This window comes from Salvelinus namaycush, unplaced genomic scaffold (genome assembly GCF_016432855.1).
Source record: "Salvelinus namaycush isolate Seneca unplaced genomic scaffold, SaNama_1.0 Scaffold326, whole genome shotgun sequence".
NCBI classification, from domain to species: Eukaryota; Metazoa; Chordata; class Actinopteri; order Salmoniformes; family Salmonidae; genus Salvelinus; species Salvelinus namaycush.
The window spans coordinates 75,871-93,774 of record NW_024060186.1 but is presented as its reverse complement, the minus strand read 5'-3'; the positions used below and the strand labels follow the sequence as shown (position 1 = coordinate 93,774).

The following is a 17,904-nucleotide window of genomic DNA, read 5'->3' as shown; positions in this document are numbered from 1 at the left end:
CTATTTAACCAGAGAGCAGTGTACTGAGCCACGAATGCAATGCACACAATGCAATGCACACAATGCAATGGGTATATTGGATAATATGCACATTGAATAAGCATATTACTCCTGTCTATGGTTCGTTTGCTCACTATCATTTGCTTGTGCAAAATGTCCCCCTACATGCTGTGTGTATGCAATAACTGTGGTTTTGCATGTTTGTTATTCAAGCAAGAATACCATAAAAAAATGATTTTGTTATATTAAAATGGATCAACAGATATCATGCAAGTCTTAATATTTGCAGAAATGTTTGCACCATCTACATTGAATGAAATGTTGTTTGCTGTGCAGTCTCAGTGTGTGCAGATAAGCCTATCATAGTGTTTTTCAGAGTCAAAATGGCAAAATACAAGGTGACTGTGCACACACACAACATCGCAACTGCCACCACGATGAACAACGTCTTCATCAAGCTGGTTGGCGAAAAAGGAGAGAGTAAGCGCACATGGCTCACTAGCTTGAAGGGACTCTTCTATCAAGATACAGTAAGTCAGTCATGCTCCTATCAGTACTAAGAGATATTTCTCTCTAAATCTAGAATCCTTAATTAAAACAATAACAAAGAGGCGCCCCGCCTCTGTTTTGGTAAAAAGCTGAGGGATGGGCTTGTAGAAATGTCACCATTCTCAAACTCATAGAAGAATGTATACTTTTAACCATGTTTTGTGGCTATAGCTTAGTGTTTGTTTACATTTACATTGTTTACAAACATTGGTGTAAAACAAGCTTATATTTTGGGTTCTGCTTTGGTACGACAGTTAAACTAAGCAATTATAAATTATATTCTTCAAGAATCTTTGAGTATATATAATTTAAAATTCTAAAAATGAATGTTGCAACAAATTATTCTAGCTTCAATAAGACCATTTGCATTTTTCAAATACTGTACTCAAAACACACCCAAAAGCACCCAATATGTTCATTAACATATAGTGTATATGACGTGAAGACTTTGTTGCCTTTATGTTGGGCCCTTACGTAATAATACTGGTAGTACAGGATTAGTTATATTTGCCTGTTACTTGCTTTCTCACACAGTCCAGATTCCGCTCTCTCATCTTCTCTCTCTGCCCCTCCCTTTCTCTCCCACTCACTCCCTCCCTCCCTCCATCTCATTCCCTCCATCTATCTCTCACTTCCTCCATCTCTCTCTCTCCCCTGCTCTCTCTGCAGGGGTCTCGTGAATTCGACGTGGTGTGCCCCTTTTCACTCGGCAAGCTGGTGCTGATAGAGCTGGACAAACAGCCCCTCCCACTCTTCCCCCAGGACGCCTGGTTCCCGTCCAAGGTTGTCGTGACGACGCCAGAGAGAGGCACATGCCAGTTCCCTATCTACCGTTGGATTATGGACAAGGAGGTGCACCTGTTCAGAGAGGGCACAGGTCAGCACGGTGGGACGTTATGAAACAACATCACATGCAGACATGTCAGAATGAGTAATGCATGGGAAAAAAGTGGATACTTGCAGCCATTGTGAGGGGGAGGCATTTTCTTTGTGTGTGCACGCTGTCACTAAGTTTTAAAAGCTACTTTGCCTCTTAGGGCCACCGTACATACAGTAATACATGCAACACTGGTTCTGAAGGATTAGTGCAATAATACGTGTGATTTATTGTTTTTAATATTTTTCAGCTAAAAGACTCTGTGATGAAACTAATAATCTTGCCAGGTACAGCAGGGAACTGGAGATGAAGACGAGAACTGAGCAGTACTGGTAGGTGCTGTGGTCTTTCGTCCTAGCTGCCCAGTCTGTCCATTATATCTGACCAACCTCCATATATTTCCTGCTCCTCCCCTTTCTCCTGCTCCTCCTGCTCCTCCTCCTACTCAGCTGGGATACCTACAAGGAGGGTTTCCCCGGCAGCATGAAGGCAGACAACCCTCTGGATCTTCCCAGCGAGATCCAATTCTCGTTCACCAAGGCCACCCAGTTCCTCTTCACCGCCGCCACCGGGTGAGTTCCTCACCAAAGCCAAATGTATACCCGACTTGAGTACACAACACGAGAATGCAATGTACTTCTCATAATGGCTTCCCTATGTGATAAGTGGCAGAATGAGGAATTGGCGTGCTGAACTCGAAAGTCTGTAGTAACAAAAGGTTGTTGCGTGCCGGGTTCAAAAGGCATGCACTGGGGGGAAAACCCCCAAAAACCCTCATTCATTCAAATATTCTTTACGTTTTAATGTATTTTTAGGCACTAGAAGTTGTGAAAAATAGTAGAACAATGTATGTAAATAATGAATGTAAATTATGATTGTGAAAAAAGATACTACAATGTTTCATCATTTATAACTATGTGTGAATGCCTTATTTTTCTCCAAACGCTGATGAAGGCTGTCGCCCAAATGTGTCTGATTGCTCTGACCTCTCCTGTTGATAATTACATTCAAATGTAAGAATAGTTCAGTGCGGATTTGAGCTTTTTTCCGTTGTCCAGTACGTGGTGAGTTTAACATTTTGGGTTGCACACACTTGCATATTTTTGCGACTATGCAGGACAGCCATTGTTGCGTTAGCGTATTGCGTTGCGTACGTCGGGCATAACTCATCCTCTAAGGACAGTTCAAATAGTACTTCCTGCAGCAGATCATCAAAGCTCTTCTAAAGTATTCCATTCATTTATATTGTTGAGTTGTACATTTGCTCTGTGAAACTCTATTGGCTCATCTTGACATAGTTCCTTGTCTTCCATTCTGTAGGATCACTGAGCTGAAACTGAAGGGGTATTCCGACAACAAGAAGAGCTGGAAAAACATTGATGAAATCAGCGAAGTCTACCTCAATAGAACTGTCATCTCAGGTGAGTGCATTTCATAGTTGCATTTGCAGTATTAACTCCAGGGGCCTGTTTATTAGGTGGTAAACGTTTTGAAACAAAGTGAAAGGGGGAAGTAATACTACTTGAATATGTCCAATAAAAATATACATACAGTACCAGTCAAAAGTTTGGACACACCTACTCATTCAAGTTTTTTTTATTTTTTATTTTCACTATTTTCTACGTTTTAGAATAATAGTGAAGACATCAAAACTATGAAAGAACACATATGGAATCATGTAGTAGCCAAAAAAGTGTTAAACAAATATTTTATATTTGAGATTCTTCAAAGTAGCAACCCTTTGGCTTGATGACAGCTTTGCACACTCTTGGCATTCTCTCAACCAGCTTCAAACTTTTGACTGGTTCTCTATATACTGAAAACGACCCTGGATTACTAGGCATCATGTGGAAGAAAACAGACTGAAACAGGGAGGGAATACCTGTCCAATAAGAAATTCTTGATTTTGTGTTCTGTTGCAAAAGGTTTTACTACGGTGTGCACTAATTAATACAACCCAGAATTTCCTCCTTCCAGACTACGCACAGGAGCACTGGAAGGAAGATGAGTTTTTCGGGTACCAGTATCTGAACGGCTGCAACCCCATGTTGATCCGTCGCTGCTCGGAGTTGCCGGCAAATTTCCCCGTCACAGAAGACATGGTGAAGCCCTCTCTTCGTGGATCGTCCAGCCTCCTAAGGGAATTGCAGGTACTGTACAGTATGTCAAAATGGGACTCTTTGGTAAAATAAATGAATTGTTAAAAGTTGCCTAAATTATTGCAGTACCACTTATATTATGGGTGGCGCTGGACTAGGGGCAGTCCTCTTGGACCTAGGTGAATATCTTAGATATTCCCAATTATCAATGGAAGTCAATGGAGATCCCTTTGTTGGATGTCTAGATGTCCACTTTCTTGGACCATCAGAGGCATGTACCAGATTCCTTTTTGGACCTCCAGATGACTTTTGTGGAGGTCCATCCAGTATGTTTCTCAATAGCTAGGTTTCCATCCAATTGGCGACAGATTTTCATGCAAATATTCTCAAACCCGCATAAAAACAATATGCACATTTCCCCACGATAGATGTTTCCATCATATTGACCTGTTGCAGATATATAGCTGTGTGATGACGTAGTTCACATAAAAATAACCTTTGTGGTTAAATTACCATGTACCCAAACATAAAAAATAAAAACATGTAAATGGCATTTCCATGGCATTTTCAACTCTGATGGCTTTGTCACAATCATTTTTCTGTTATATAGCGAATGTGCCCACGCTGGTCTTGCCACGTGCACTCTAGCCAACAGCTGGCAGATACAGTGCAGGTATAGCCTACATGATGACATTATTATACGGACCAAAAATATTATTTTTACTTATCAATGGCAGTCAAGCATCGGTCATCATGTCACCAGAAAAAGACCCTAGATATTTACTGGAGAGGAGCATCAAGCTCATCACTGTGCACTTTCACCACCCTGTGAAGTTCATCATAACTTATTTAATCTGTAGCCTAATAAACTGCATGTTTTCCCGAGTCGTAGTGAGAGGACCACACAACATATTTTATTTTATTTATTTATTTCACCTTTATTTAAGCAGGTAGGCAAGTTGAGAACGAGTTCTCATTTACAATTGCGACCTGGCCAAGATAAAGCAAAGCAGTTCGACACATTCAACAACACAGAGTTACACATGGAGTAAAACAAACATACAGTCAATAATACAGTAGCAAAATAAGTCTATTGTTACGTCCGTCGTCGGAATGAGACCAAAGCGCAGCGTGGAAAGTGTACATCTTAATTTATTTTAGAATGAACACCAAAAAAAACACAAAAGATCAACGAACGTAAAGTTCTGCAGGGCTATACAGCTACTGTGCAAAATCACGATCCCACAAACTCAGGTGGAAAACAGGCTGCCTAAGTATGATTCCCAATCAGAGGCAACGATAGACAGCTGCCTCTGATTGGGAACCATACCCGGCAAACAAAGAAATAGAAAACTAGAATGCCCACCCAAATCACACCCTGACCTAACCAAATAGAGAAATAAACAGGCTCTCTAAGGTCAGGGCGTGACATCTATATGCAATGTGAGCAAATGAGGTGAGATAAGGTAGGTAAAGGCAAAAAAAGGCCATGGTGGCGAAGTAAATACAATATTGCAGTTGAAGAATGTGCGAAGCAGAAATAGAAATAATGGGGTGCAAAGGAGCAAAAGAAATAAATAAATACAGTAGGGGAAGAGGTCGTTTTTTGGGCTAAATTATAGATGGGCTATGTACAGGTGAAGTAATCTGTGAGCTGCTCTGACAGCTGGTGCTTAAATCTAGTGAGGGGGATAAGTGTTTCCAGTTTCAGAGATTTTTGTAGTTTGTTCCAGTCATTGGCAGCAGAGAACTGGAAGGAGACTCGGCCAAAGGAGGAATTGGCTTTGGGGGTGACCAGAGAGATATACCGGATATGCTGGAGCGCGTGCTACAGGTGGGTGCTGCTATGGTGACCAGCGAGCTGAGATAAGGGGGGACTTTACCTAGCAGGGTCTTGTAGATGACCTGGAGCTAGTGGGTTTGGCGATGAGTATGAAGTGAGGGCCAGCCAACGAGAGCGAACAGGTCGCAGTGGTGGGTAGTATATGGGGCTTTGGTGACAAAACGGATGGCACTGTGATAGACTGCATCCAATTTATTGAGTAGGGTATTGGAGGCTATTTTGTAAATGACATCACCGAAGTCGAGGATTGGTAGGATGGTCAGTTTTACAAGGGTATGTTTGGCACCATGAGTGAAGGATGGTATGTTGCGGAATAGGAAGCCAATTCTAGATTTAACTTTGGATTGGAGATGTTTGATGTGAGTCTGGAAGGAGAGTTTACAGTCTAACAAGACACCTAGGTATTTGTAGTTGTCCACATATTCTAAGTCAGAACCGTCCAGAGTAGTGATGCTAGTCGTGCGGGCAGGTGCAGGAAGCGATCGGTTGAAGAGGATGCATTTAGTTTTACTTGTATTTAAGAGCAGTTGAAGGCCACAGAAGGAGAGTTGTATGGCATTGAAGCTCGTCTGGAGGGTTGTTAACACAGTGTCCAAAGAAGGGCCAGAAGTATACAGAATGGTGTCGTCTTCATAGAGGTGGATCAGAGACTCACCAGCAGCAAGAGCGACATGATTGATGTATACAGAGAAGAGTCGGCCCGAGAATTGAACCCTGTGGCACTCCCATAGAGACTGCCAGAGGCCCAGACAACAGGCCCTCCGATTTGACATACTGAACTTTATCAGAAAAGCAGTTGGTGAACCAGGCGAGGCAATCATTTGAGAAACCAAGGCTATCGAGTCTGCCGATGAGGATGTGGTGATTGACAGAGTCGAAAGCCTTGGCCACGTCAATGAATACGGCTGCACAGTATTGTTTCTTATCGATGACGGTTAAGATATCGTTTAGGACCTTGAGCGTGGCTGAGGTGCACCCATGACCAGCTCTAAAACCAGATTGCCTGGCGGAGAATGTGCGGTGGGATTCGAAATGGTCGGTAGTCTGTTTGTTGACTTGGCTTTCGAAGACCTTAGAAAGGCAGGGTAGGATAGATATAGGTCTGTAGCAGTTTGGGTCAAGAGTGTCCCCCCTTTGAAGAGGGGGATGACCGCAGCTGCTTTCCAATCTTTGGGAATCTCAGATGACACGAAAGAGAGGTTGAACAGGCTAGTAATAGGGGTTGCAACAATTCCGGCAGATAATTTTAGAAAGAGTGTCCAGATTGTCTAGCACGGCTGATTTGTAGGGGTCAGATTTTGCAGCTCTTTCAGAACATCAGCTGACTGGATTTGGGAGAAGGAGAAATGGGGAAGGCTTGTGTGAGTTGCTGTGGGGGGTGCAGTGCTGTTGACCGGGGTAGGGGTAGCCAGGTGGAAAGCATGGTCAGCCGTAGAAAAATGTTTTTTGAAATTCTCAATTGTGGTGGATTTGTCAGTGGTGACAGTTTCCTATCCTCAGTGCAGTGGGCAGCTAGGAGGAGGTGTTCTAATTCTCCATGGACTTTACAGTGTCCCAGAACTTTTTTGAATTTGTGTTGCAGGAAGCAAATTTCTGCTTGAAAAAGTTAGCCCTGGCTTTTCTAACTGCCTGTGTATATTGGTTTCCAACTTCCCTGAAAAGTTGCATATCACGGGGGCTGTTCGATGCTAATGCAGAACGGCATAGGATGTTTTTGTGTTGGTTAAGGGCAGTCATGTCTGGAGAGAACCAAGGGCTATATCTGTTCCTGGTTCTAAATTTCTTGAATGGGGCATGCTTATTTAAGATGGTGAGGAAGGCATTTAAAAAAAATAACCAGGCATCCTCTACTGACGGGATGAGGTCAATATCCTTACAGGATACCTGGGCCAGGTCGATTAGAAAGGCCTGCTCGCTGAAGTGTTTCAGGGAGCGTTTGACATTGATGAGTGGAGGTCGTTTGACCGCTGACCCATTACGGATGCAGGCAATGAGGCAGTGATCGCTGAGATCTTGGTTGAAAACAGCAGAGGTGTATTTAGAGGGCAAGTTGGTTAGGATGATATCTATGAGGGTGCACGTGTTTACGGTTTTGGGGTGGTACCTGGTAGGTTCATTGATAATTTGTGTGAGATTGAGGGCATCAAGCTTAGATTGTAGGATGGCTGGGGTGTTAATAAGAGACAAAAGGAAAATGGGGTGCCCCTCTCTCGCGCGCAGGAACTATTCGCAGGACACTTGACTAGTTTTGAAAAATAAAAGCCTGAAACTATGTCTAAAGCCTGGTCACAGCCTGTGGAAGCCATTGGAAAATGAATCTGGTTGATACCCCTTTAAATGGAGGTTAGACGGGCCAGGAAACAAAGATTTAAAAAAAAATATATATCATTTCCGGGTTACTTTTTCTCAGGATTTCGCTTGCAGAATAAGTATTCTTATTCTCACAGGCAATATTTTGACAGTTTTGTAAACTTTTGAGTGTTTGCTATCCTAATCTGTAAATGATATGCATATTCTATGATCTGGGCCAGAGAAAATGTCAGTGTACGTTGGGCACGTTATTTAAAAAAAAAATAGATTTCCCAAAAACTTTACGGAAAAAGCACACCGTGCTATAATCTGAGTACAGTGCTCAGAGCCCAAATAAGCCATAAAGATATTCGCCATGTTTTGGAGTCAACAGAAGTCAGAATAGCATTATAAATATTCACTTACCTTTGATGATCTTCATCAGAATGCACTCCCAGGAATCCCAGTTCCACAATAAATGTTTGATTTGTTCGTTAAAGTTAATCATTTATGTCCAAACACCTCCTTTTTGTTAGCGCGTTTAGCCCAGTATTCCAAATATGACGCGCGGTCACTAGGAGCAGACGAAAAGTCAAAAAGTTCCGTTACAGTCCTTAGAAACATGTCAAACGAAGTATAGAATCAATCTTTAGAATGTTTTTAACATAAATCTTCAATAATTTTCCAACCGGAGAATTCCTTTGTCTTCAAAAATGCAATGGAACTCAAATCAAATCAAATCAAATCGTATTTGTCACATACACATGGTTAGCAGATGTTAATGCGAGTGTAGCGAAATGCTTGTGCTTCTAGTTCCGACAATGCAGTAATAACCAACGAGTAATCTAACCTAACAATTCCACAACTACTACCTTATACACACACAAGTGTAAAGGGATAAAGAATATGTACATAAAGATATATGAATGAGTGATGGTACAGAACGGCATAGGCAAGATGCAGTAGATGGTATAGAGTACAGTATATACATATGAGATGAGTAATGTAGGGTATATAAACATAGTGGCATAGTTTAAAGTGGCTAGTGATACATGTATTACATAAAGATGGCAAGATGCAGTAGATGATATAGAGTACAGTATATACATATACATATGAGATGAGTAATGTAGGGTATGTAAACATTATATTAAGTGGCATTGTTTAAAGTGGCTAGTGATACATTTTTACATACATTTCCATCAATTCCCATTATTAAAGTGGCTGGAGTTGAGTCAGTATGTTGGCAGCAGCCACTAAATGTTAGTGGTGGCTGTTTAACAGTCTGATGGCCTTGAGATAGAAGCTGTTTTCAGTCTCTCGGTCCCTGCTTTGATGCAGCTGTACTGACCTCGCCTTCTGGATGATAGCGGGGTGAACAGGCAGTGGCTCGGGTGATGGTTGTCCTTGATAATCTTTATGGCCTTCCTGTGACATCGGGTGGTGTAGGTGTCCTGGAGGGCAGGTAGTTTGCCCCCGGTGATGCGTTGTGCAGTCCTCACTACCCACTGGAGAGCCTTACGGTTGTGGGCGGAGCAGTTGCCGTACCAGGCGGTGATACAGCCCGACAGGATGCTCTCGATTGTGCATCTGTAGAAGTTTGTGAGTGCTTTTGGTGACAAGCCGAATTTCTTCAGCCTCCTGAGGTTGAAGTGGCGCTGCTGCGCCTTCTTCACAACGCTGTCTGTGTGGGTGGACCAATTCAGTTTGTCCGTGATGTGTACGCCGAGGAACTTAAAACTTACTACCCTCTCCACTACTGTCCCGTCGATGTGGATAGGGGGGTGCTCCCTCTGCTGTTTCCTGAAGTCCACAATCAACTCCTTTGTTTTGTTGACGTTGAGTGTGAGGTTATTTTCCTGACACCACACTCCGAGGGCCCTCACCTCCTCCCTGTAGGCCGTCTCGTCGAAGTTGGTAATCAAGCCTACCACTGTAGTGTCGTCCGCAAACTTGATGATTGAGTTGGAGGCGTGCATGGCCACGCAGTCGTGGGTGAACAGGGAGTACAGGAGAGGGCTCAGAAAGCACCCTTGTGGGGCCCCAGTGTTGAGGATCAGCGGGGTGGAGATGTTGTTACCTACCCTCACCACATGGGGGCGGCCCGTCAGGAAGTCCACTACCCAGTTGCACAGGGCGGGGTCGAGAACCAGGGTCTCGAGCTTGATGACGAGTTTGGAGGGTACTATCGTGTTAAATGCTGAGCTGTAGTCGATGAACAGCATTCTCAGATAGGTATTCCTCTTATCCAGATGGGTTAGGGCAGTGTGCAGTGTGGTTGCAATTGCGTCATCTGTGGACCTATTGGGTCGGTAAGCAAATTGGAGTGGGTCTAGGGTGTCAGGTAGGGTGGAGGTGATATGGTCCTTGACTAGTCTCTCAAAGCACTTCATGATGACGGAAGTGAGGGCTACGGGGCAGTAGTCGTTTAGCTCAGTTACCTTAGCTTTCTTGGGAACAGGAACAATGGTGGCCCTCTTGAAGCATGTGGGAACAGCAGACTGGGATAAGGATTGATTGAATATGTCCGTAAACACACCAGCCAGCTGGTCTGCGCATGCTCTGAGGACGCGGCTGGGAATGCCGTCTGGGCCTGCAGCCTTGCGAGGGTTAACACGTTTAAATGTTTTACTCACCTCGGCTGCAGTGAAGGAGAGCGCGCAGGTTTTGGTAGCGGGCCGTGTCAGTGGCACTGTATTGTCCTCAAAGCGAGCAAAAAAGTTATTTAGTCTGTCTGGGAGCAAGACATCCTGGTCCATGACGGGGCTGGTTTTCTTTTTGTAAACCGTGATTGACTGTAGACCTTGCCACATACCTCTTGTGTCTGAGCTGTTGAATTGCGACTCTACTTTGTCTCTATACTGGCAATTAGCTTGTTTAATTGCCTTGCGGAGGGAATAGCTACACTGTTTGTATTCGGTCATGTTTCCGGTCACCTTCCCCTGGTTAAAAGCAGAGGTTCGCGCTTTCAGTTTCGGCGAATGCTGCCATCAATCCACGGTTTCTGGTTTGGGAATGTTTTAATCGTTGCTGTGGGTATAATGTCGCCGATGCACTTTCTAATGAACTCGCTCACCGAATCAGCATATTTGTCAATGTTGTTGTTGGACGCAATGCGGAACATATCCCAATCCACGTGATCGAAGCAGTCTTGAAGTGTGCAATCAGATTGGTCGGAACAGCGTTGAACAGACCTGAGCGCGGGAGCTTCTTGTTTTAGTTTCTGTTTGTAGGCTGGAAGCAACAAAATGGAGTCGTGGTCAGCTTTTCCGAAAGGAGGGTGGGGGAGGGCCTTATATGCGTCGCGGAAGTTAGAATAACAATGATCCAGAGTTTTACCAGCCCTGGTAGCACAATCGATATGCTGATAGAATTTAGGGAGTTTTGTTTTCAGATTAGCCAGATTAGGCTACAATGAATGCAGCCTCAGGATGTGTGGTTTCCAGTTTACATAGAGTCAGATAAAGTTCGTTCAGGGCCATCGATGTGTCTGCTTGGGGGGGAATATATACGGCTGTGATTATAATCGAAGAGAAATCCCTTGGTAGATAATGCGGTCGACATTTGATTGTGAGGAATTCTAAGTCAGGTGAACAGAATGACTTGAGTTCCTGTATGTTGTTATGATCACACCACGTCTCATTAATCATAAGGCATACCCCCCCGCCCCTCTTCTTACCAGAAAGATGCTTGTTTCTGTCGGCGCGATGCGTGAAGAAACCAGCTGGCTGCACCGACTCCGTTAGCGTCTCTCGAGTGAGCCATGTTTCCGTGAAGCAAAGAACGTTACAGTCTCTGATGTCTCTCTGGAATGCTACCCTTGCTCGGATTTCATCAACCTTGTTGTCAAGAGACTGGACATTGGCGAGTAGTATGCTAGGGAGTGGAGCGCGATGTGCCCATCTCCATTCCTGATCGTAATGATGGTAATGATGGTGAGTTGATGTTGCTCTTATATTCAGTAGTTCCTCCCGACTGTATGTAATGAAACCTAAGATTACCTGGGGTACCAATGTAAGAAATAACACGTAAAAAAACGAAATACTGCATAGTTTCCTAGGAACGCGAAGCGAGGCGGCCATCTCTGTCGGCGCCGGAAGTTGATAGCTAACTCACATGAACGTGCATGGTCAGCTCGTGGCACTCTGGGAGAGACCTTACTCAATCCCCTCTCATTTGCCTCCACTTCACAGTAGAAGCATCAAACAAGGTTCTAAAGACTGTTGACATCTAGTGGAAGCCTTAGGAAGTGCAATATGACCCCATAGACACTGTGTATTCGATAGGCCAAGAGTTGAAAACTACAAACCTCAGATTTCCCACTTCTTGGTTGGATTTTTCTCAGGTTTTCGCCTGCCATATGAGTTCTGTTATACTCACAGACATCATTCAAACAGTTTTAGAAACTTCAGAGTGTTTTCTATCCAAATCTACTAATAATATGCATATATTAGCAACTGGGACTGAGTAGCAGGCAGTTTACTCTGGGCACGCTTTTCATCCAAATGTGAAAATGCTGCCCCTTATCCCAAACAAGTTAAACATGTCCCAGTTTAGGTCACCTAGCAGCACGAGCTCTGAAGATAGATGCTCTGAATATAGACATATCATCATGTGACTCCAAGTTTACTTAGATATGATGGTTATTATATCAATTTTTGAACATAAAAGTGCCATTCCACCACCATTTCTCACATAATACATTTTACAGACACAAAAATATCACACCATGTCTAGTATATTTTGTTTTGTTGACATGCTGAAAGTTTACAGACAAACGTTCTGTTTCCTTCAGGCCTGTCGTGACATTTTCTATCTGACATGTACTTCAAAAATGTCGGATGAAACCTGGCCACAGAAAAAATGAAAAACATCCCAGTATTACTTTCTTTTATGTTTTTGTGGGGGGATGGTAACCCTAAATTCCAAGAAAGTAATCGCAAAAATAACTTTATTGGGTGTTTTGGGGGGATAATCCTAGTAAAACACAGAGCTAAAATAGCTGTTCCATTCCAAAATATCAAGAAAGTGAACCGTAATCATAACCTGTTGCATTGTAACTTTTGGATTTATTCTCCCATGTCATCCAATCCCAAACAGAGCGGCAACATATTCCTGGTTGACTACAAGAACCTGGATGGATTAAAGGCAAACGTGATCAATAAGAAACAACAGCACATGGCGGCTCCTCTGGTCCTGCTCTACAGAACCCCTAATGACAAGCTGGTTCCCATCGCCATCCAGGTAAGGTTGACCTAACTAACTTTGAAGTGAAGACCACAGTCACGGAGACCATTACAAGTGAGAGAGTCTGTAAACCCATCATGATTCAATCTCCTTTAGAGAGCCCACTTACCCGTGGAGGCTGGTGGAGGTAGAAATGCAGAGTACAGGCTCATTACTACCGTTCCCTTCTTTATGTTCCAAACATTATGACGAGCCCGTCCTCCCCATGTTTCCCTCCACCAGCCTCCACTGTATCTGACAGCGCCCAAAGAAAATATGTTTGATATTGTCTTCAAATGCTTTTAATTAATGCATTACACACTTAGAACATATGGTTCATCAAGGGTTCTTTGGGAAGGGTGATGGTTTTTTATTCTCTATTTGGTTAGGTCAGGGTGTGACTTGGGTGGGCAAATCTATGTGTTCTATTTCTTTGTTGGCCGGGTATGGTTCCCAATCAGAGGCAGCTGTCTATCGTTGTCTCTGATTGGGGATCATACTTAGGCAGCCTGTTTTCCACCTGAGTTTGTGGGATCATGTTTTTGTACAGTTACTGTGTAGCCTGCAGAACGTTATGTTTGTTTATATTTTTGTTGTGTTTGGGGTGTTCATCAAATAAAGAAAGATGTACGCTTACCACGCTGCACCTTGGTCTCATTAATCTAACAACGGACGTAACAGCCATTACATGTTAAATATGACTATGGCCAGTGAGTGTCTTGTGAAATACGTAAAGGATAATCAACGACTATGTGTTCTCTGGAAAATAATTCATAATCAGGTGTGTTCCACAATGCGCTAGCAGAGTGGAACTAACCTTCCACAGAGTTACATTATTTTCCAGAGTACGCATAGAGCCCCGAGTTGATTATCCCTTTTATACCATGGCTATAATTTAGCACATTTACTGCTAGAAATGTGTTCATTTGCAGGGATAAATGAGTTCAACATCCACTGAAATAGCTAGCAAGTTTACTAGATAGCGACACTAGATGCCTGGGTAACCAAAAAGACTTGGTAGTTTATCTAACCAAACCATTAGTCCTAGCTTGCTATTATGAATTCGAATTCATCAATGCCAATAACATTAACCTACACCCATGTGCGCATTGTTGAGCTTATAATTTGAATAAAACATTTTTTTTTTAAACAAATGTATCAACATTTTAAGCTAAACGGTCTGATCTGTTGCATCAGCCTATTGCATTTTTACAGTTTTCATGGTATTTATAGAACTTTAGGAAAGGGTTCTTTATAGCACCATAAACGTTCCATTTATAACCTTATGTTCATGGTTTTTTATAGAACCTTCAAAAAAGGGTTCTATGTAGCACCAAAAAGGAATCTGCTATTGTTATTATTTGTATTTTTGTATTAAACAGGGATTATGTTGCTGGTACCATCTATGAGGTCCCTAACACTCTCTCTCTCCACAGCTGAATCAGAAGCCTGCAAAAGACAACCCCATCTTCCTTCCTACTGACTCTGAGTATGACTGGCTCCTGGCCAAGATCTTTGTGAGGAGCGCTGACTTTCAAGAGCATCAACTCAATGTCCACCTGCTGCGCACTCACCTCCTGGCTGAGGTGTTCGCCATAGCACTGCTGCGCAACATGCCCATGGTGCACCCTCTCTACAAGGTACATAACACAGCACAGCATAGCATAACCCCAGGAGGTTGGTGGCACCCTAATTGGGGAGGACGGGCTCGTGGTAATGGCTGGAGTGGAATGGCATCAAACACATGGCTTCCATGTGTTTGATGCCATTCACTCCATCCCAGCCTTTACTATGAGCCGTCCTCCCCTCAGCAGCCTCCACTGAGCATAGCATAGGATAACATAATATAGCATAGCATAACATAATATAGCATAACATATCATAGCATAACATAACATAATATAGCATAACATAATATAGCATAGCATAACATAATATAGCATAGCATAACATAGAATAGCATAACATAATATATCATACAATAAGATAATATATCATAGCATAACATAACAGAATATAGCATAGCATAACAGAATATAGCATAGCATAACATAATATAGCACAGCATAATATAGCATAGCATAGCATAACATAATATAGCATAGCATGTCCAGTTGAAAAGTATAGTGCTCCGAGGATCAAATAAAATAAAATTTGATTTGTCACATGCGCCGAGTACAACAGCTGTAGACCTTAACGTGAAATGCTTACTTACCAACAATGCAGTTTTAAGTAAATACAGTTAAGAAAATATTGACTAAATAAAATAAAGTTTAAAAAAATAACACAATAAAATAACAATAACGAGGCTATATACAGGCGGTACCGAGTCAATGTGCGTGGATACAGGTTACTCGAGGTAATTGAGGTAATTTGTACATGTAGGCAGTGGTAAAGTGAGGGGTGGGATCAATATAAATAGTCCGGGTGGCCATTTAATTGATTGTTCAACAGTCTTATGGCTTGTGGGTAGAAGCTGTTAATGAGCCTTTTGTACCTCGACCTGGCGCTCCGGTACCGCTTGCTGTGCGATAGCAGAGAGAACAGTCTATGACTTGGGTGACTGGAGTCTTTGACAATTTTTGGGGCCATCCTCTGACACCGCCTAGTATAGAGGTCCTGGATGGCAGGAAGCTTGGCCCCAGTGATGCACTGGGCCGTACACACTACCCTCTGTAGCGACTTAGTCGGATGCCGAGCAGTTGCCATACCAGGCGGTGATTCAACCGGTCAGGATGCTCTCGATCGTGCAGCTTTAGAACTTTTTGAGGATCTGAGGACCCATGGCAAATCTTTTCAGTCTCCTGATGGGGAATAGGCATTGTCGTGCCCTCTTCCCGACTGTCTTGGTGTGTTTGGACCATGACAGAGGATAATGACACATGAAAGTATAATACACTTATTTCTAATGTGGTCCTCCAGACAGTCCTTACTAATGCCAGTTTCTCTCTTGGGATTGTTGACCATTCATCCTTCTCTCCACCCTGGTTTACTGCTTTAGCTTCTGATTCCACACACCCGCTACTCCCTCCAGATAAACCTCTTGGCCCGGGCATTTCTAATAGCTGATGAAGGAGTTTTCACTCAGGTAGGCTACTGAGTGGACTGTTTCCATAGAAGTGTGTGGTGTCCATATTAGGAATCACACATCCATGGAAGTTGTGTCAGAGTCAGCATACATGCGGTTGTATGTCTTGTAGTGAACCTACAGTACCCCCAAGTATGGTCATTTGGCCCTCCGGGTCAACATACTTGCTGGTAGGTTCACTATCTCTCATAGAACCAGTGTAATATTGCAGCTTAGTTAAAGTACATTATAATGTTACAGAATTATGTAATCAAGTAACTTTAAGTGATGTTGTAGTTTGCTGCTTCGGGCGGAGAGGGGATGAATGAGATCCTGAGGAGATCTTTGGCCTCATTGACCTACAGCTCCCTCTGTGTGCCGGAAGACATCACTGCACGAGGTCTGGAGTCAGTCCCCAACAACTACTACAGGGATGATGGACTCAAGCTGTGGGACATCATCCACAGGTAGGCTACAACAGAGCAGACCTACATGGTAGTACAGTATCATCCGCTGGTAGAATCTAGAGTGAAAGTATAGCTCTACATAGATATGACATCTTCTTCTTCCTTCGTTCTTCCGTTGTCGCCTTCGGTATAGGTTTGTAGAGGAAGTGATTAGTTTCTATTACAAGAGTGACTCAGAGGTCCGGGTAGACCAGGAACTACAGAACTGGATCAAGGATATATTTTACCATGGCTTCCTGGCCCAAGAATGCACAGGTGACGATGTACAGGGTAATAGTGGGGGGGGGGGGGGGGTAATGACGTATGGTGAAATGTCTTATTTTTACCAATATGTTTTTTTGTTTCTGGACCATAACTCACAACTTCCATGGACGTGACTGTCCTATAGTAACAGTCCACCCAGCTCCCCTGGCATAACTCCATTCATCACACACCTCTCTCGGTTCTTATCTTTCTGTCCAGGAATCCCTCAGTCTTTCTCCACTGTGCCAGAGGTCGTCAAGTTCGTCACCGTGGTGATCTTCACCTGCTCAGGCCAACATTCTGCTGTCAACTCTGGACAGGTGGGTGTAGCGTAGCCCATACTTTTTTTCAAGTGTGTTATTAATCTAAATCTAAGCACTACTGATGTTTTCTACCTCATCTACCATTTTGGAAGATTTGCTAAAATGCCACTATCATATCATCATTTCAGAATACCACCATATTGGATGTCAGTAATAATCAGTCATTTTTCATCATGTTACAGTATGACTATGGTGGCTGGATGCCCAACACCCCCATCTCCCTGAAACAACCACCTCCCACCACTAAGGGGCAGTCTACTGAGAGCACCATGCTGAAGACCCTCCCCGATGTCAGCACAACAGCACAGGGCATGTCAACTATGTGGCTCCTTAGCAAGCAATCCAGTGACTTTGTGAGTCTGCCATCTTTCATGAACTAAAATCAATATCATCTAGGCCCGAAATACTATATTTAGCTACAAAATATCACATTTACGTGTGCGTTTAATGTTAATTGATATTATATTTTGCTAACTTCAATTATTCCCCATATGCAGGTGACCCTTGGCCATTACCCAGAGGAGCACTTCAACGAGATACCACCCTGCAAGATGATTCAGAAATTCCAGACGAAGCTGGAGGTCTTCAGCGAGACCGTCAATGCCAGGAACTCTGGGCTACCAGTGCCATACACCTACATGGACCCTGCTGTGGTGGAGAACAGTGTGGCCATTTAGATAAGCCAAAGTCCTAGACCAGGGTCCAGTTCATTAGGCACTAATTGGAAGAAAACTGAGGACCTACCTGGACTTTTCCAGTAAGGTTTATTTTTGTTGTCCTTTGTGCAGCTTTTTAAAATGTTTTCCATTGAGTGCCCTGATGAACATGACCCAATGATTCTGGAGGCATGCGCTAGTAAACATGCTTCAGTCTATAAAATGTTTTATTGAGCATGATAATTTTTGGGGCTTCAATAAACTA

General features: G+C 43.2%; 1 protein-coding gene across 1 annotated transcript; it reads left to right on the top strand.

Moving 5' to 3' along the window:
• Window positions 1-383: 383 nt before the first annotated feature.
• LOC120040134 (hydroperoxide isomerase ALOXE3-like) lies at window positions 384-17,681 on the top strand. Its single transcript, XM_038985380.1, has 14 exons — window positions 384-530; window positions 1,219-1,426; window positions 1,677-1,758; window positions 1,876-1,998; window positions 2,747-2,847; window positions 3,404-3,576; window positions 12,758-12,901; window positions 14,320-14,523; window positions 15,885-15,971; window positions 16,248-16,417; window positions 16,551-16,672; window positions 16,880-16,980; window positions 17,166-17,336; window positions 17,481-17,681. Exons 1-14 carry the CDS (start codon window positions 384-386, stop codon window positions 17,658-17,660), a joined length of 2,013 nt encoding a protein of 670 aa, XP_038841308.1. The 3' UTR covers window positions 17,661-17,681.
• The last annotated feature ends 223 nt before the right edge of the window (window positions 17,682-17,904 follow it).